Below are 21,256 nucleotides of genomic sequence, written 5' to 3' on the forward strand. Positions count from 1 at the left end.
AAAACTGTAGCAAAACACAAACTGCAAATGGGGTGAGAAAAGCCCTTAGCAAAGGCTCTGCAGTACAGCAGAAGTAAAGACCATCTCTTTTGCATTAATACTTTTTTTCTTTTTATTAAGTTTTTTTTCTTTTTCCAAGTTCCCTATTCAGTGTTTGAAGAATACTCATTCTTCTCTCTTTAGGATTACATCTATTCATTTTATTTGGCTTTTTAATGTGGAGACATTTTAATCTACCATTGCTTTAATGCTGTTCCCAAATACTTTGGGAACAATGTTTTATATTTTGTCTTCAGCTATGAGGAAGAAAAGAAGAAAAAAAGACCATAACCTTCTCCTCATCAGTTACACATGTGGTCAAATGGCAGGGTGGTTTGTGCTTTGCATCAAGCAGCTTCTGGTTCAAAATTGGCTGACAATTCACGTGGAAAATAAGGAAGATTTTGGAGAAGTTCATGTGGGAGAGCATCTTCCTTCCCCACTCTATAGAAAAGCAAGTTATCATCATCTGCTGGTCATTCATGAGCAGAGTTTTAGTCAAAATCATCCTCTATCCTCTCCTGGGTTGGGCAGAGTGACCAGTATCATAAGACAGCCCAGCCAAGAGGTCTGCTCTACCTCTACTCTAACCCAAGTTGTTGGGATTTCAGAGCAGTTATTGGTCTCATTTCTCCAAAGATCTTCCTTGTTAAATCTTTTGCCCCAAACATTTCCTTTACTGTTCAAAAATTCCTCAAAAATGAAAGTGAAAATCTTATTCGAGTCATTTTGTTTTGCAAAACGACATACGTGTGTCAAACTGGATGTTTTATTCACATGTCCTGTCACACCTGTTATTGCTTTATGCTTAATGCGAACAGGATTGGAACTTTTCATGTTTTGCTTGGGAAAGTCTAAGCATAACATGTAGGAGATGCCTGTCCATGTACAGAATGGAAGACCTCACCCCAAATCAACTCCAGAAAGCTTAGATTTTGAGTTAATAAACATCTTTCCTTGGAGGGAAAAAAACATTTCCCTCCTACTGATAGGCAATTAACAATTTTAGAGGACACTGTCAACAAGCTAATGGCCTTTTGCCTGTAGGTCGTCAGAATAAATATAGCCGAGCTCAACAGGGATTAAAAATTGTTCATGCCTAATAAGATGTTTGGTGTCTCCTCTATGAGATGAGCTTAATTGGGCTCAGATCCAGCTCCCATATCACAAGCTTAAGTGGCAGTATGCTAAACGGCAGACTCAGCATAGACGCCAAGAAGTTCACGGGCTGCGGAATCCAAGCCATCTATCTCTGTTATCCCAGATTAGGACTGAAGCAAATTAGCAGAGTAGTGTGCATGTGTACACGCATATTTGGGGAAGGCATGCCTTGCTGCTCTTCAATTGACAGAATGAACATTCATCTGCCAGAAATGCACAAGCGCCGCCCGTCGTCAAAGCTGTACACCTCGGGGATGACAAAATCAGCAGGGAACATGGAAAGAAGTGCATGCAATACTTGGCTGTATACAGGAAAACCGCACAAAACTCGTGATTCCTTGGGCAGCCCAGTTCCCACAGCCCAAGAGACCAGCGCCAACAAAAAAGAAAAAAGAAAAGAAAAAAAGAAAAGAAAACAAATCGGTCAGCCCCTAGACCCAGCTCCTTCTAGATCTGCAGAGCTTTGAGCTCCTACCTGGCCAAGGGCCCCAGAAGCCCACCTCCGCCGCCAGAAGCTCCAGAGCTGAAGTTTGGGTTTCCCGCTGCATCTGCGGCCCCCAGCAGCTCTGCCGGGCAGCTGCCCCTTAGCCGCAAACACCAGGGCTTCCCTAACCTTGTATCAGCTGCCTTTTGGGGAAGCTCTGAGTGACTTAAAGTGACACCACGCTTGCCATTTCCCCAGCTGCCCACCAGTACATACCTGCAGTGGGTTTGACCCGCACCTCCGCATTTCAGCCCCGTTAGGTTGCACCACCACACATTCCTTCCTTTCCTCCCCATACCGACCCAGCATAAAAGACTTATCGCTCTGCAATGTCACCGCAAAATAAATAAATACCGCCTGTGCATGCTGTATTCCTCGTCTCACCCAGGCTGCCAGCGAGGTCTGAGCCTGAAAAATAGCTCCCACCTGTACCCGCCCTGGCAGCAGCCTTGATGAGCAGAGGTCTAAACCTGATGTAGCGGGACACGCTGCCAGTAAAAATGAAGTGCGCTGGCATGGGCTCGTGCTCAGGGACCCCGAAGCAAATCAGCAGCAAGCCCTGCCAGTCACAGCAGAGCTGCTAGGGAGGCTGGGTTTCCGTAGTTCGCCTGGTCTTGTCAGTGCCTCTTGCATCTATCACGAAAACTTAAAAAAATATATATGATAGTAAAAATTCCAGTCAATATACCCTTTTAATTTGCACCAGATTATAGGGTTTTTTTAATGCAATTACTGTAATTTCATTAAATGGCATAATTGCCATTAATGCTTAGAAAACTGTCAATAGAAGGTGTAATTATGTTGTATAAAATCACAAGCACAATGTGCAATGATGCATAATTCCTTGTAAAAATCATTGCGACTAAAATTAACTTTTAAAATATTTTTAAAATATATTTTGTACAGTAAGAACAATTCTTTTCTTACTATGGATGTAACTTCCATGACCAAATTTGTGAGAGAGAGAGAGAGCAAAGCAGGAAGGCAGCGAGTATATGTGGGAGGAAAGAGTAGGAATTTAATTTAAGATTGCATTTGAAAGATGAGAACATGAGTTCTCCTATGCATGAGGGGAAAAAACAAACAGCTTATAATCACTCAGATATACAAAATGACTTACAAGCAGACATTTCCTAAGGCATATTTCACTATGCAACTCCAGCTTTCTGGACACCAATAACGCAGCGCGGAAGGGATGTTTCAATGGAGAAAGGTATGACAAGAGGAAGGCGCGATGGGTACCAGGAAATCAAGGCTAAAACCAGAACATTCACCCTGGAAACCGGGAACAAATTGTCAAGGATAGCACAGAGAGTATCAGGCACACGAGCAGCACCACAAATGGACATACTGGAGCATCTTAGCAAAAAGCCTTTTCTGAGAGCTATGTTTCAGTTAAAACACAACTTACTGGGTTGAAAATAGATATAAGTATATGAAAATGAAATAATCAGAGCGGATTACCAAAAGAGCCTTTTGATCTCAAAATTCTCTACAAATCTCAAAAAAAACTAACCCACCTAAAATGAGAACACACAGACAGACCCTTCTAAGATTTCTCCCTGTACATGAACACTATTAGCACTGCAGGCAACTTTTTCCACACGTGTACTGATATTCTCAGTTCTGCACAGCATGTGGTGCCTATTTTGACACCAGAGCCAACATGAAGTTTACACTATAAAGAAGTCAAAAACCTTTCATTCCTCTGGCACGCTATTTTTTGAATTTAAGTGTAACATACAACTTGTATCGATCCCCTTGTGCACAGTGCGAATTTCTCCAAAAGTGACATTTTGCTTTTCATCTCACCTCTCATTCAAACCTCTTTCCAAAACCCCCAAGCTTGACTAAATCCTAATTTTGCTTCTACCTAAGCAGGCCTGATCTGTGTCCTTAGTGCCTACACAAATGACTCGGGTGAAAAGTCATCGGATTAAACATTGCAGAATTCAGATGAAAAGTAAGATCTCATTTTTAAAGTGCAAAAGAAGACTACTCACATGTTCTCGGATGGTCTCCTTTCACCATAACAGACTAATACAGAAATTTAGCTGGGGATGATGTATCTTAAAAATGAGAATACATGATGATAGCATTTTTCCCATTCACCTGCATCCTGCCTGCGCTATCCTCCTCTGTCTCCCCTCTCTTTATCTGTCCCTCTTTTTCTCTTGTGCACCCAGAAGTAGTAGCACATGCCCTTGCCATACGCCCTAGCTGTCAGCACTAATGGGGAGGGAGGTACACTGTAATGAAGACTAAAACAGGAAGGTGCAAGATACTGCAGTCCTTGCCTCTTGCAATGCTCTGCTGATCACTTATTTTCTTTTGTCTGGCTGTTTATAGCCTGGTTGCTTAAGAAAACAAGGCTCATATGATTGCACTGTCTGCCTGTCTTCCTCCTCCCTCCTCTTCCCTCCCTCCATTCCCCCTTTGCAGGGGGGGCACAGGCTACCTGTAGGTGGAAACCAAGGTCATCAGGAACACGCTCTCTGGGCTTATTGCCATGAGACTAGGTGAAACACGTAGAATACAACCACGCTTCGTCGTTGCCAGCAGCCCAAGGAACACCTTTGGGGAGAGAAGGGCGTTCTAAGGTTTTGGGGCCTGGCTAGTATTTAAAACCATATATTTACCAGGCTACCCCTGAACAGCTATGGTTTCAAGAACCCAGCTGAAAAATGTTCAAGGAGCTTTGCACATTTTGCCCTCCTCTCAGGTTTTCAGCGTCAGATACAAGTGGGTTGTTAGCGAGGATAAATATGGCACCAGGCTCAGCTGATTCGAAGCTGGGGATGGAAGGTATATAGAAGCTGCTTGCTGGGGAATGATGATTTTACAAACGTGCTATTTTAATTTACCTTTTTTTTTTTTTTAACCTGTTAAGAATGGATAACATGCACAGGTTTGGGCTTTTTTGCTGTACCTACCAGGCTGCTTGCATATTTTCAGAACAAGAACACACATACTGGAAATAGTGAGAGATACAGAATTAGCTCTTCATCACATGTGCCGGAGCTGAATTGTTTCCACGTGAAAAATCAGACTTAGATTTTGATGTGTAGAGGAAACCACTTATTTGCATTCATGTATTCATGTATTTCTCTTCCTTTCCCACTACACACTTTCTGCTAGGAAGCCAGTAGCATTACGGGATACAGTAAAGATGCCAATGATCTGCAACCTATAGCCTTCTACCTTTGTGCTCACCGTCCATTTTACCAGGAATCAATCACTTTTTCTGTGAACCCGCTCTCCCACCTTCTTATATTTCTGCCTCATCATCGCTTACAAGCATTGCTAAGCTTTTCCATAGTCTAGAAAACAGCCGCAACTTCACGAGTGCTTTGGTCCCTGCTTCAGCAAACCTCCTCGGCACGCGCTCAGATTCCTGCTGAGCAGCGACGGCAGGACGTCGCCACTGGGACCGCACGTCCCTCCCTTTCCACCTCTCGCCCGCACAACCACACCGTTCCTCTTCTCAGCTGCATCAGCGAGGCACCTGCCATCCTCCTCTCCTACGCACGGCACAAGGAGAGGGATTTCCGACCGCCACTACTGCAAACGCACGCTCGGGCACAGCAGCTCCACCTCTTCCAAGGAATCCATCACCTTAAGGCCTTGAGGGCCAGGCGAAGTTTATTTAGGTTTCCTTTCAGTATACCCATATGCATCCTATGGAAGAACATATCAATTAGCATCTCTGCTCTTCAGTGGAAAAGATACTTTAAGGCACTAGTCACCATTTCTCGAACCACTGAGCTCTGAATATGATTTAAATAAGCTTCAAACAAAAGCAAAAAAAAAAAAAAAATACACAGAAAACACCCTTTCTTCCTCTCTACTCTCACTTGCCAGTCATCCTTCTAAACTGCAGGTGAACGACAGCTTCTCTGTCTCTGCTCCGAGCTCCTTTCAACCAGGGATGGCTCACTTTACTCATCTGTAGCAAATACACTGTGAAGTGTTTTCCTCAAAAGAGCCTTAAAGCAACTTACAGTTCACAAACAGTAAAAGGGTTAGAAATCTCGGAGATGTGGCTGTTATTTTGCTTAATAAACACTCAACTCGAACTTTCTTTATCTCCCCCCCCCCCCCCCCCCATGCTGGACCACCACAAAACAATTTTGCAACCTTTAATGGCATGCCAAACATTTCAAGCATGAAGAAAATGTCACACCGCAGAATAAAAAGCAGGCGAAACCTTTTTGTGCTTGAGTGGGTTATGAGAAAACTGCAAATGGGGTGTTTGCTACCAAGAGGAAAAAGGAGAGAGCTGAAAAGTGGGACAGGCAGGTGGAGAACCGGGCTTTTTGCTCTCAGAACACAGCAGAACTCGCAGAGCAGCCTTTTTCCTTTACTACTACCTTTTTTTTTTTCCCCTTAAGCAACATATTATTACATCAGGAGAAGAGATCTGCAACAGGCAACGCCAGCGGAGCCGCTTCCGGGCGATAAGGACGCGCGGCACAGCCTGCAGTAGCAGCGGGAGCAGCGCACGTTGATAAACCGCAGTGAAACGCCCGCATCGCGCCCACAGAAAACGGGCGCAGACCTGCGGAGACGCAGCAAATCCCTGCACCGGCGGCAGAGAGGCTGCTCCCGAAGGCCTCATCTCCGCGCCCGCCCGGCACAACGCGGGCCCGAGTTCGGATTCCGGGCGCCGTGCCGCGGTGCAGCCGCAAAGACGCCAATGACAGCGAACGGTACGTGGCTTTAGGCTGGCGGGGAGGAAGGCACTGCGTCACTCGAGATCTTATATCCCTTAGCCTTATGCAATAAAGAAGAAATCCACTTACCACAAACGCTATCACGCTCTTTACCGTGGACTCCCAGAGAAAGCAGCTCCGAAGGAATTGTATTGTATTCCATATTGCCATGGTGATTTTTTTCACACGATCAACATTTCTTGATAAGATCTGATAAATATTGAGTGGGAGGAGGGGAGGAGAAGAGGAGTTTAATCAAATACTCTAATATCCTACTACTGCTTCAGAAACGGGGATAATTTAAGCTACAAATGCATGCCAGGGCATACATTACAAATAAAGCTTCTATTTCAGAGATACTCTCCAGCTCCTGTCTGCTTTCTGATTACACCCAAACCTTTCAGAACCATTTTCCTTATCCCTCAGAAAAAGAAGAAAAAAAAAAAAACAGCAAATTTTGATGCCAAAACTACATAACACAGTAACAGAAACCTGCCCTTATTCCCCTTCAATTTTTACAATATAGCAATGCCTCAGGAAAATGGGCAGATAGAATTTAATCCAAATACAGAACCTTTTCTCTACCTGTTTTGGATTAGTCCATAGAACTAAATACAAAATTGCAGCCTCATTACAGGACGCCTTTATTTACAAAAGGATAATGGCCATTGTTCTAAAATGCTGCAGACTTTTTAAGCAACTAATTTAGACCTGGTTTCTTCCTTACAGAAGAGAGAAATCTGACTCTTGTTTTAGGTTCTGTGAACTGTGCAACATCTGTGGGTGTCATTTTCCCCACCCTGAAGCACGAAGGAGAACTACTGATGCAAACTAGACCAGCAAACAATTTTGTGTTAACAAGCATTTAAATATATACAGAAAAAAACAAAGAATCTACACGTGTTCAGTGTTTCTATGCATAAACAGGTTTTGTTCCTAGAGCCATCCTACACCAGCTAAAGTCTTCCTAAAGCAAATGTGACCGCTCAGTCCAAAGACGAACTTTTACCTTTTTAGAAAATTTGCGGTTCTCTTCCGTGAAGCGCTTCTCTCGTGGCTTGAACGTTCTAATGCTTGCTTTTACCTAAAAAAAGTAAAGATAAAAAAAAGATCACGTACTTTTAGCTTTAACCTTTCAGCTTTGCATCACCACTGTTGATTGGGAGCTTCAGCACCTTTCACGCTGTAGAGTCTCTAAATGATTTATGACGAGTTGCTAGGTGTACATCACGACACTCCCCGCAACCCTGGCACAAGTCTCATTCCCCGCCGGCGACCAGAGCCTGATCTAATGGCTTGAAGAGCACAGTGCAAGCTAGACCCTCCTTAACCTCAGCCAAAGCCCTTAGCGCACGGATCCGTCGCACCAGGTACCTGCTGTCCTCTTCCCTCAACCCATGGGAGCATGGAGGAACATGCAGGGGTTGAACGGGGTAAGGCTGACCTCCCCGAAGAGTCATTCAGGAACGGACCTAACGAAAGCAGTGGGACGCCTTGCAGAGTAATTGAAATAAATATTTATAACCCCATATGTTCACTCTAGGTGGAAGAATGGCTTGGTGGCCTGAGCACCAGTCTACAGGCAAGAGGACTGATATCTGCCCGGGGCTCCGGTGGAAGCTTCTTTATGCCTACGGATTTGCTGGCGACGTCCCCCCAGGCAGCCCCTCCGTGCTGGGGAGCCGCGGCTCCTCGTGGACGTGGACACGGGGTGGCTGCAGCCCTCCGAAGCCTCTCTGCATGTCCGACAGTGCCGGGCCGGCTCCTCTGAGCACAGGGGGAAGCAGCTGCCCCCTCCAGCCCTCGCGACTCCACCACCAAGCCATCCCCGTGCGCCGCTGCCCTAAGCGGGAACGGTCACCAGCCTCGCCGCACCACCGAGCCAGCACGAACGGAGCTGCCTTACAGCCCACGATGGCCTTAATAAACAGGATTTAACTCGGTAAAGGACTGTAGGGCATAAACAATTGCGACTGACTCAGCCACCTAGAAGCTAAGCGCACCGTGTGCATGCCTCATTAATTTTCCTGTCAACACCCTGCGAGGAGAACATCGTGGGTCAGCTTTTTTGGGAGGAAGTAGGTGTTAAAAATAATGTATAATAATCTAAAAATTAACTCTTTTTTTTGGCTGTCCCAAATGAAGGCCTTGTGGACAATAATCCATACGTCCTTCCCAAGACATCCATGGTCACCATCGGTCCCAAGCTGCCTTTGCATCATCTCATCCACCTGGACGGACCGTTGCGCCAACACTCCCTTACGAAAAGCATGAAGGTGCAACCCTCCACAGCCAGGTGCATTTAGGTTAGGACCTTTCCAGTTTGGTCCCCGTGCTTAAAGGATCAGCCCCCTCCCAGCCCTTGCAGGTTCAGGCATTCCCGATTTCTTACAGAAAGGATAAGCAAAGAGAAAACATTTCAACTTACGGGATTAAATAGGACATCCAGCTCCAAGTAAATTACTCCTTTTGAAGCACATTCCAAGTCTTTATTCTTCAGTGTGTAACAACTTTGTTTACCATTTCTAATCTATAGGTGTGGGGGGAGGGGATGGATTAAAAAAAAAAAAAGCATCAATATTTCCCCTGCTGCAATTCACAATATAATTTAAAAAGACACTAAAAGCAAATAAATAAATATCCCAAACACACACACACAAAAAACAACCTTCCCAAACCCTGACAATATACTCAAAGCTTGAAATACAAAATGACCATTGGATTAGAGACCTATAAAATTGCAGATTAAATCTCTTATGGTCCAACTTTAATTTACAGACCTTGTACTTTACCGTAGAGCAGTGCAAGCAATAACCAGTTTGAAAATTCTGCCCTGGAAGCCAGTGAGTTGATGGGAAGTAATCAGCCGCTGTTATTACGGGTTTAAAATGGATTTTTTCTTCCAAAGTTTAGGAAAAGAGCCATAGCAACAACTTACCTACCTATTGCACACTCCAATACATGAACCCACTTCTTAATGCTTAGTTTATTGAAAGGTTGTCAAATTATTACCCAGGAAACAAACAGAATCCAGAGAAATTAATCAGCTTAATTACAATGTGTGTTAATGTAACAAATGTTCAAAATAAACTAATTCATGTAAAAAAACTCCCCCTGTCCAACCTCCCAGTATTTCAATGCTGTTTCTATGCTCTAATCTGCCGGTTGGCCCTATCACACTAAACATCTATTAAAAAAAAAAAAAAAAAAACCTTCCCTCACCATTTTGTAAACTATTTGGCTCAAATCAAAAGCATTCTCTCTTCAGAAAGTGATGGCAGAAATGTATTTATTATACACAGTAGGATATGTATTGATTAAACATTTGGCTTTTTAGGAAGCAGACCAGTTAATTCTAAACAGCAGTAACATAAAAAAACTGCAGCTTACCAAAAAGCTACATTCAGGGACTGTAATGATCAAAGATTAAAGATAACAGAGGAAATTTGGGGGCATGAAATTGCAACCATATTTAAGATGGCTATCGCTGCTGTGGCATTTAGAAGAGGCGCTCATATAAACCATGGGAGAAAGGAATAAGGAGGAAAAAAAAGGCATAATGGGAACCAAGTGATTTCACATGACAAGGGAAAGGTCACTTGACTTCCCAATGTTGCTCCACCCTTTCTGTACCAAAGAGCTCGCCAAGGGTAGATGGCTTTCCCGGCCAACAGTTAAAAGGGAAGAGAGCCCTCATAAAGTCCAAGTTTGCATCCTCAGTGGTGTCCAGACAGGAACTCCAGTTTTTGTTAATGTTCTCATCCAAAGCTTTGCTCAACAGGATGCTGGGGGTTATGCAATCATACGTGGGTTTTCTTCCCCTCAAATAATAATAATAATAGAAGACACAGCACTAAACCAATCCTGAACCGCCTCTGCTTCCACTACAGGAGAGATGAGAAGAAGAGGGCTCTGAGTTGGGTGCAAAGGACACTGCGGCTCCCAAGAAGGCAGCAGGCAGAAGTCTGCTTTGTAGACCACCAACCTCAAATAATCTGAAGCCCCAAAACAGAAGAGCTACCCAGGAGGTTTACAGTCAGCTTTATTTGGCACCTTCAATTCTGACCGACTTTTCTAGTAAAAGATGTGCAATTATAACTCAGCCCAAGACTAAACATTCAACTTCTTCCGGCGGGGGGGAGGGGGGGGAAGGCACAGAGAAAAGAACAACTGGCTATAAAATGGCATTTCTCCACTGCCTTTTCATTTGGATAAAAAAAAGAAACCTTGAAAAAAAAGTCAAACAAAAATCTCACAATTTTGGCAACATGCTAACCCAGTGCGGTTCAACAAAAGCTATGGGGTAATTCTAATGCACATGACTGCAAGGAGATTATATCAGGGGCATGTCTCAACTGTGCCCAGAAGAAAACATCCAAAACAGCTTTTAATACACTACATTTTCAGTGTATGTTTTTCTTGGGTCACAGTTTTTCTCCTCCTCAGAGTTCAGATTCTGCTCAATGCTTTCCCCTCTCTAGAGATGGCCAGTCATACTAATTTTAATTTTGGATCTATTTCTTTTTCCTCTCTGGATATTTTTCCCCAATCTCTGCTGTTCACAAACACCGCTTAAATGCTCTCTGCAGCTATGGAAAAGGTGAACAGATGTTGCAGGCTGGCCTGGGGTCCTAGGCTGAACCTAAATGTTGAAAGAAATCTAATCATTCTGCCACCCAAACACCTTTTGCGAGGTACCTGATCTCACATGGATTTCCCTCAATGAATATTCCTGATAGCAGTGTCAAAAAAGGCTATTTTATCCATGAATGTTTACACATATATTTACGTGAAATGTAAAGGAAAGGAATGGTCTTTCAGTCTCTTACATATATATTCAAATTAATTGTGAAAATGTCCGCAGGTGTGGTCCTTGAAGAGAAATAATCAATATGATTCCTTTATTGATGCTGTTTCATAGCCTATTGAATATTAATGCCCGCATTCTCTGTAAACATGCTAATAGCATACAACATACCAGAGCTTAGTCACTGACCAATACTGCCCCTAACAAGGTGATTAACATGAGGACAGTAATACCTACCCTACCGACTTATTTCATTTAGCAAGGTCAGAAAAACACAGGGGGAAAACCAAAAAAAAACCCCCAGGATTTTCATCCTATGAGAATTTCTGAGAGTTGAAGCATTTCCCTGTTCTGAATCAACACAAAAGGACAAAATATCATGTTTTCACAGAACAGTTCACACCTACTTCCCTACCACAATCCTTTCTGCATACGGGACCACGCTAGGAAAATATATCTTTTGGAGAAAATGCTAAAATTCTTTGGGAACAAAGTAGCCTGACCTGCGGAGGCAACATCTAGCAGAGCATTAACTTACGTTACCGTTGGGAAGGAAATGGTCAGGTACACAGGACTGCAGTGCAGTCAAGGCTCAAGGTGCGCCAAGTTCCTTTCAAATGAATGAATATATTTGCTAAACTCTTCTCACAGATGTCCCCGGTAAAACAAATGTGACTAAACGCAGTATTGATGTAGCCAGCCAATGCTAAATCTATTAAGCAACAACCTTCTGACCGCTTGGGAATTTTAATGAAATCGCAAAAGCCGAGATTGATATGACACAAAACACTGAGAAGACAGGACCCTTACGCAGCAAAGGGTGTTTTTTCATTGCTCTTGTCTCAAAGAAATATGGTTTAGTGTGGGGGTTTTTTTTTACATTGATTTTAAGAAAACTTCACTCTGTAACCAGCTTTGATGCAGATTCAATGTCATATATTGATGACCTGACAGAACAATGCTGGGTTAAACCTCTGTACATCAACACCCGCGACGTGTGGAAAGGGTAATGGCCACTCTCCAAGGGTAATCCATCTAAAGCAGTCGGGACCCCTGATATTCCTGCCTGAGCTCATTGCTGATGCACAATGTCATACCGTTTGCCCTACATAACATAAAGATGTCTTCTAATAGACATATACCTACCCTATCAAAGGGCATATTTCCACAGGAAAAGATGACAGCCAGCCACATATTTAATCCACATGGACAAGAATAATTTTTTTTTTTGTTTCTCCTCAGCCTTGTATTATATCCTGATTAGCTTTTATGCTATAAGAAACGTCCATTCCTTCATCCCAAACTGTTTGCCCCCCAAGTTTCCCTTTTAACAAACTTCGGTGGCATCCAAAGCAGGGCAGAAATTTGGATTCTTGGCAGAGGGCCAACATCGAAAGACCAAATGAAGATGGAGTTGATGGCGTGAAGGCAGCCTGTGAGGACCGAAAGCCCTGGGGGCACAAGCCACAGATGGCAGGATGCGAGGCAGGTCCTCAGGAAAACACAGTCCTGTTAATATCAGTTTCAGTGAGCGGTGGGTGGTCTGGGGAGACTCTCATTTCAGAAAGGTGTCAGTTTTTAACGGAAGAGACTTTTTTCCTCTTCCAATATTTCTGGTTCATGAGAGGGTAAAAATCAGAACAGAAATTCCACTTGACAGCTGCCTCTGTTGCGTAATTGTAGCATTTTCCCTGCTCTCAAACTCTCCAGCTTGCTCCCACAAAAGTCTGTCCACTTATGGTCAAGTGCTAAGTAATCTCAGTTGTCAGGTGCCTGTTCCCCGAATCCGGGCCATGCTTTAGATAATTAAGCTTGCGAAAGTCGTATTAGTTGTTTTTGCTGTATTGTTAGACACTGACTTTGCTTGGTACTTGAAAATAATTCATAGACCTCTTCCTGTTTGCTGGAAAAAGGGTGCAGCTGAAGTCTACTCCGAGCTGATAATGCTACGGATAAGAACATTCCTTTCTATGATACAACACTTCATTCAGAGGTCTTTCTGCCTGAAGATTTTTGTTATGCTTTGCTTTCAGATTCACTGGAGCATATTATATACTCCCATGTCTCTAATAACTGGCAACCTCCTAGGAGACAGGCGTCTCCTGAAGCAAAACAAGACAGACAGACCCTTACCAAGAGAAATAGGGCTGCTTTTTGTAAGATCTAGGCCACAAAGTAATACAGAAATGGAAGGGGCTTCTTTGATAATTAGTTCAAGTTCCCCCAAACCCACAAAACTTCTAAACCTATCCAGCTCCTTTCTTGAAGCAGTGAAGTTTTTGCCCTACTTCTCCATTTCCCAGGATCTTCTTCAGTTTCCAGTACAAGGGCCTGCTTCTTTTGGTAAGACAGTGCTCCATTTTCCTGAATAGCCTGATAGCTCTAATCAGCACCTTTTCCAGTTTAAATGCGACTTCTGCGAATGTGGCTATACAGAGTATTTGAGAAGAGGTCTCTGTTGTATATTCCTTATAGGAGGCGAGGAGCAGTTGACGTAAAGAGGAGCAGGAGAAAAAACCTGATGGGCTGGCTGACACAGAGGAAGTTAGGGTTAAACTGCAAGCTCTGGATTTGTTTTTCATCCTCCTGATGGAGGGCGACAAAAGACAATTCACAACTCTCCCTCCACCCACCCGCCCAAACTACCTGCAAAACAGAGAAAATACCAAATGCAGTGTAATGGTATCAAAATCAATGTGAAGTTTTCAGATTTATTCAGTGTCTGACATTTTAAAACTACTTGTGCTCCCCCATTTTGTTTGTATTTCTTATTTGGGGGGTGCAAAAAGCCTAGATTGCAGTCAAGGGTGAATGGAAAGCATGAGTCCAATTTCATTGTTTGTGAATTTTGGGGCATTCATGTTAATGCGTAGTCATCATGATAAAGGCATACACGTTTGCAAAATGCCACTGCAAGACTGCTGGACACATTTAAATGAAAATTCTCCAATTAACTGAACTTTTCATATCCTTCCAACATATACTTTATTCAAGGCAATTTTTAACTGAGAAGAGAACTTAGTCATCCATAAACAATTCCTGAAGTAAACTTAGCTCACATGCTGACAGATCACAAGGCAAACTTGTGCATTTTTAACTTAACAGGATAAAATGGCAAATGCACTTTTATTTTCAGATGGGAATTTAATGCAAATCAAGAATTAGGCCTGATTACCTGTGAGAAATTAAATCTGTGGGGTTTGTGAGGTGTCCTTGAGACTGTAACTAACTGTTGTTCCCTTTGAACATATTTATCTAAATAGTTCAAAGGATACATTCAAATTTATAGTCAAAATGACAACATAGATTGAAATTCCTATTTCAAGGAAAAAAGCTTAGAAAACTGCAGTTCTCTCTCTGAACAGACTAAGTTAATAGGTGCAAAATGTTTTTTAATCAGAAGCCGAGAGGATTATATTTATATTAGATTTGCCTGAAATAGGAGGCAGGAAAAGTTTGGAAGGGAAAGAAGATCAGTTGGCAAGGGAAAGCATAAACAGTTTTTATTTTTTTGTCTCAAACCTTGGACAAAAAGCCGACACTGAATCGAGTTTGGACATTACCACACACATGCACTCCCCTCCTCTGCCTTGTTACATGCTTCCTAAGGGATACTTGACAACTGCCTATAAAATCAACAGAAAATCCAAATCTAACATCTTCTCACTGTGAGCCCACACAGCCTGCTGCCGATCATGCAGACCATTTGGCAAGCGCTGGATCTGCAGGAGAGCAGCTGCTCTAGCCATTCTCTTCCAGTAACATCAGAGAGATGAGGACTTTGGGAAAAATTAACAAAGTGATCAAAAATGGAATAAAAGATGTTAAGAGTTTTTCCTCCCTGTAAACATCAAATCATTCTCCATGCAAAGCTGACTTTAATATTGTTCTAAAAATGGATGTATCAACAACTCAGGCCGCTAAAATAGACAATCTAAAATATCCTCAGCTTCAAAAAGGACTCGGAGTCACAACCACGGGGGGAAGAGGACGGCAAAACACACAGCAATTCTAACACCGTTATGCTCATATCACACACACAAGTATGCATATATGTATGTCACTGAACTGGACAGGCTTCTCCCGTTGGAGACTCAGACTGTTCTACAGAGTCTCAAAACAGAAATTTTATCATTTATTTTATCCAGGCTGACTCCCAAAACTGCCCACAGCCAGGTCTCTTGGTGTACTGGGCTGGTGCAGAATCTCTGCCCAGGATTGCTTCTTGAGTGGAAGATGTCTGGTGCCAAAAGCCTAGTCCTTACCCCTCAAGCTCTCCCATAGTTTAGCCATACCTTATTCTCAAAATTGCAGGGGCGCACATGTGCTGGACTCCAGTATAACTAGCAAAGAGCAAGGGGTGGATGAAAACACACACACTCGCCTGCAGAGTTTCTGAAGCCACATTGCTTTTAACTTGCATCCTCAAGAAATACACATGTTTAAACACAATAATAACAAAACCAGAGCACATTACCCTATTTCTTTACCACTATAAAGCATTCTTTAGTCTGGGATCATATCCTCAGCCGGTTCAAGAGTTCTCTGAGAAGTTTGTTATTTATTTGGAAACACCAAATCCTTGCAGTTCAACATCCCCTCTCTGATCTTGATTGGTCCCTTACCTAAAGCATGTCCATAAATTTTCCAGCTGACTGTGGAGCTTATAGGGCCCGCTTTGATCAAATGAAATCTGTGCTCTCCCCCTAGAAACCTCCCGTCATTCCCATATCTTTGAGGCCCATATTTCAATATTGCCTTTCCCTCACTAGCCACCACTAAGACTCAAAGAAACTTTGGCCCTAACTATGAGAGAGGTGGGCCACAGCCTTTCTGGCAGAGGGGAATACACATTCACAGGGATGTTTCAAAACCATACAGCAATTTTGCGCTCTGTAATTTCAACTGGAATTCACAGGCTGTCTATTTGAGAGCTACAACCCGCAGCATCACACTATGCATTACCTAAAGCTTCATGCTACCCACATGCATGTATTACCCGAATCATGTTATACATCACAAGTATTAATGTTCATACAGGGCTCAACACTGTATTCACTGCATAAATACATCACAGCATCGCTACCATATAGGGAGCCAACTGAAAAATGTCAGTGCCTCCAAACTCAAGGAAATCCCCGTGCTTAAACACGTGCTTAACACGATTTCAGTGATATGAACGTGAGGGTCCCGTGAGGCTTCTAGCTCCAACTGCTAATTGGTTTCATAAAAGCCACTGGCTTAGAAAGTTATTCCCAAGCTTTACTGCAAAAGTTACCTAAATCTTTTGCGATACTGCATATGCACACATGGAGCTGTTTACATCCTCTTGATCTGGTTTACTTATTCTATTATTACTTGCCTTGTTCCAATTTAAATCAGTCTCACCAAGCACAAAGCTGCTTTTCTCCATTTCTCTATTAATGTCTTTTAATGACCCTTTTATGTTCCCCTCTCTTTAGCTTGGCCTTTTTTGGCCATTTCTGAAAAAGCTTCAACTCTCCTTAATCTCCAGAGCAACCACTTTCCCCTGAGCTTGCTTTGTTTCCAGTTTTGATTTTACACTCCCATGGTAGCGCTCACTCTTCACATACTTGTTTACAGAACAAAAGCCACCAGTCTTTAAAAGCACTATGGAGTGGAAAACACCCCTTTTAGGTAATTTTATTCAGCTGTGCCAATAACAACAGCTATCTCTAGTCAATCCTACTGTGATGTGCAATTACTTTCTTGGAGTAAAAAGAAGCAAGACAGAACAAAGACATATTTAAAACGTTACCTTCAGAAGATGGTGTGGAAACATACAGAACAACTCAGTTATGTTTTCGGACTTGCACAGCCTACAGTACTGATGAAGTACAGACGCTTCTACAACTTTCTTTCCAATCAACCAAATTCGTCCTAAAATGGGTTGGGAAGGTTTGCTGCACTACGGAGGACTATAAACACTGCCAGCTAAGACATATATACGTCACAAAACCCGTTTATCTCTAAATCTGTGTTGCTTTGTACTATGGAGAAAAGAAACGCAACTTGTTCCCAGTGAAACCATCAATGTTGGAATGATATACATAGCAAATGTAACTTACAGACAGCAAAGGGATGGCAACTTTTCCAAGAAAATCAGGGGGTTTATCTCCATCTTCATCAAACACTGTCACTTCGAGAACGTCATGAATATCTTTAATAGGGCTGGAATGAAACACACACACACAAATAATGTTCTATATACATGCACAGAGTCTCCTCCACAAAGATCTGAGAATACTGTTTTACTAATTAAGTTTGCATTACCTTGGAGTATAAAACGAGCATTTAATTAAATTCCAAAAAATTGAATCAAATGATGGGTATTCCCCAAGCTTTCCCCTCAAGTTTCAGTCACATAACTAGGTGAAGAAAATAACAACTGCTAGAGAGTGACATTTTTTGTGTGTTGATGTTGATTATAACAATGTAGAACTAGGCTCTCAACAAGAGGTAGCTGGTGATTGGGAGAGGTCGAGAGGTAAATTTAAAACTGGAGTTCAGGACAATAAGTACATGTGAAAAACAATGTAGAAAAACTTATGCAATTTCTTTTGACTTGAACAATTATCTCCCTTTTAAGGTACTAACAAAAACAATTATTTAAAAAAATCTAACAATGGTAACTAAAGGCCAAATGGACAATATTTTTGTTCCATCCAGTCCAAACATTCTACAGATGTGGCAGTAGGCACTCAACCCTATGCAGGTATCAGATCATTAATACATCAGTCTCATTTGAGAGAAGTTATATCTGCGCTTGCAAAAGCATGGGTAACTTGAAGATGAATATTCATCATCTCTGCTTTTCCTTTTCTCAAATGCAAGAATTAAAGCAAGAGGCAAGTGGTATAGCGTGTTTGTTATTTAACTGGGTGAGGTTGTTCTGCCTCGAAGAAGGTCCTTTGAGAACATTACTGCTCTTGGGACCTCTGCCTACCTCATGGAGCAAACTCAGAACCTAAAGGTTCCTTATCCAGCCAGCAGCTGTATTACGCTCTTTGATGTGACCCAGTCACTGTAGGCGGACAACTAACCTGTTGTACAGTGTTCAAGACCCTATGGCTTTAAAATACATTAAAACCTGCCAAGTCAGCAGCTATATTTCCAGACACCTCCAAAGCCAAATTAAAAGAAAAAACCTTTTAAAATAGCTGCACAGAGTTCTCCATGCCATTATAATTTTGCATGTGATATAGCTACCAGCAATATAAAATATTAAAAATCCTGCATGTCGCACACAGATAAGTGTGCTACAGAAAACCTGAATAAGACAGGTAGGGCGCTCTGGTAGTATTGAACACGCCAGCTGAAATGGATTTGCTTGAAACAATATGCTCTGGGCCAAGATAAATCTAAATCCTCAATAGCATCTAAGGAGTTTAATTTCAATTAAAAAAAGAGGCCAGAAATCTAAAGAGATGGATGAGAGACAGTCAGTCTCTGAAGATTTGTTATTTGGAGCAAATGCGCAACAACAATAAGGATAGCAATAGTCAGCAGCTGACACTTCTGAGACCCTGAAGAGTTACAGATACAAACTTTAAAAAAAAAAAATCATTTTGGATTCTCATTAGGTTTGTTTCGTTGGCTGAACATCCTACAACACTCATCTGCTGGCATAATCTCAGAAAAAATAGTGATGGCCAGAAGCTTCTTGAGAAGGGGCAAAGTAAGAGAAAGGGAAAGACTGGAAGAGACATGCATTCAGTTGCAGAAGACATTAGATAGAGCAAGGTTCAGTATTTCACAAATTCAGTTTCTGGCACCCGTGAATTAAATAGAAACACACTAAAGCACTTCTAGCAAAGAGATCAGACGCTTTTCATTGTATTCAGATGCAGCTCAGTCTTTCTGAATGTTGCTTCTGCAACAACTCCATAATGCTCGTATTATTCTTTCAGTTGACAGGTGTAGATATGATATGGCAGCACTCATGGTTGCCTTCTTTACCACAGACTACTGTGGTCTTGGAGAAATTCATCTCACTCAGTTACTTGCAAAAAATCTATGTCAGCATAAAGGAAGGTTAAAAAAAATTATGCTGCTAATACCTAAACTATCACTTCTATTTATTAAGTCAGTCACCCAAAAACGCATGGTTTGGTTTTCAGAAAAATATAAGCTTCTAACTTGGAGTAAGCTACCTTTGACTACTTTAAATTCATCAGCTATATCAGGAACAATGGTGAACTCTAATTCTGTGCTTACTTACAAATTAAATGAGGTATTCTACCATGGCTCAATGAAACATATTTTATTTTAAATTATGGAAAATGTAGGCGTGAGTATCTAGTCTCCATTTTCTGTTATATTATCTCTTGGATCCAGATATGACTCCATTATGTCTAGTCATGATTCTTCCTATAAATATCACAGTAATTCTTCTTTTAATGACTTCTATTAATAAACTCCATGCAAGAACTAATAAAAGGCAAAAGGCTTTAATTGAGTTATATTTGATATTTCTCCAACATCCTCTTCTGACTATGAAAAAATGACATATCTTAAACTTGACCTTTGTATTTCCACAAAGTCAATGGGTTTTATATTTAAGCTGCTAATGGTTTGGTATTTGCAGTATGTTTTCAAAAGCAATCCACTTACAATGTGAAAACTTTGTTCCACTCTGGGTTGAGGTTCTTGTAAACGGTGTGTGTTTGAAGACTGTCATTTCCCAGCTCTAATACACAGAAAGGATCGCTTTTACCTAGGAAAAAAAGATTGAAATAAATTTAAAAAAAAAAGGGAAGTGGACCAGTTATTGTGGTTAGCATGCTCTTTTTTTGCACCATAGCTGGGGAAGTGACAGGCCAAATAAGAATACACTGCATGAAGACAGTTGGAAAGTGCCTTCTCCTCTTGGAGCAACTTGCTTAATAACAATCCCACCAATGCATCTTCAGCTCTGGAAACTTTATCAAGGTAACTTATCCTCCAATTCTTTCAGGCAGCTTCACTCTAAGGCCTGAAAACTGAGGCTTACAGTGAACAACCTCTAAACCTTTATAGCAACAAAAAAAATCTGCCAATGTTGACAATTATTCAAATGACATTATGAAAAAAAGCACTGCCTTTCTGAAGTAGGCAAGCATGTTTCAGATACATCTCCCTCTTTCATCTTCTGCTTGGAGTCTGTGGTCTTCATCAGTTGATAATAGGATTAAGTACACGTACCATGAGATGAGAAGCATGGCACTGTAGCTAGATCAGCAGCATTTCTTCAATCAGTTCCCTATGAGCAAGTCCTTGAATATATGAAGACCCTATTACGTAGTACAACACTTTAAGCAAAACCTGACATCAACTAGAAGATCCAGCTGGAGAATCCGTGTGTGAACCAGATAGCATATTTAAAAAGAAAAAAAAGAAAAAGAAAAAAAAGCAGCTTCTCTCAAAAGGAAGATGTCAATTTGGAACCTCTTTTATGGTGAAGACCTCTTTACTAATGTATTTCTTTTGATAAGTTCTATTATATGAATTCACAACTGGCACAACTTAGAGCAGCTCAGCACTTTCCACTATGATCATGAGTGTGTCTGACTCAGTATCTGATTTAATTTCATCTTTAGTGTTCATGTGCAAGTCAACCACAGAAATCTAGCCTAAATTTTATGCAGGCAACTAGATATATCTGTAATGTAGAGATTCAGATAATGGACCAAAAAAAAAAAAAGCAAAAGCTTTCTTTTTCTTAATCCTTATTTTTGGTATTATCAATGCAGAGCTTTTAAGGATCTTACTCTGAGAAGTTTATAAATTAAACAGGAATCTTTTCGGCATCTAAACACTGAGTATTAACGAGACAATAGTGGTAAAGTTTAAAACATGCTCGTTACTAGAATGTATTTGTCTTCTCCCTTTCAGCTTATGTGCCCATTCCCTGACCACTGTGGAAAAGGCTTGTAGCTCTTTAGAGAAACTGCTTGAAATGCAAACTGGTATATGCCAAAAACAATCCTACTGTATAATTTGGTATTCTGAATGCTATTTTTTGGTCAGTGAGCAAATGCAGTGTTTGAGAAC

At 41.7% G+C, this 21,256-nt stretch overlaps 1 protein-coding gene across 1 annotated transcript in view; it reads right to left on the reverse strand.

Moving 5' to 3' along the window:
• The window catches only part of MCTP2 (multiple C2 and transmembrane domain containing 2), a 108,508-nt gene that overhangs the window by 38,842 nt on the left and 48,410 nt on the right, over positions 1–21,256 (reverse strand). Inside the window, exons 13-17 of the mRNA XM_067305253.1 lie at positions 19,838–19,940; positions 17,293–17,395; positions 8,825–8,926; positions 7,406–7,480; positions 6,487–6,606 (exon numbers count right to left, since the gene is read on the reverse strand). Coding sequence (XP_067161354.1) covers positions 6,487–6,606; positions 7,406–7,480; positions 8,825–8,926; positions 17,293–17,395; positions 19,838–19,940 — 503 coding nt within the window. The remainder of the gene's footprint in view (positions 1–6,486; positions 6,607–7,405; positions 7,481–8,824; positions 8,927–17,292; positions 17,396–19,837; positions 19,941–21,256) is intronic.

This window comes from Apteryx mantelli, chromosome 15 (assembly GCF_036417845.1).
Source record: "Apteryx mantelli isolate bAptMan1 chromosome 15, bAptMan1.hap1, whole genome shotgun sequence".
Taxonomy (NCBI): domain Eukaryota; kingdom Metazoa; phylum Chordata; class Aves; order Apterygiformes; family Apterygidae; genus Apteryx; species Apteryx mantelli.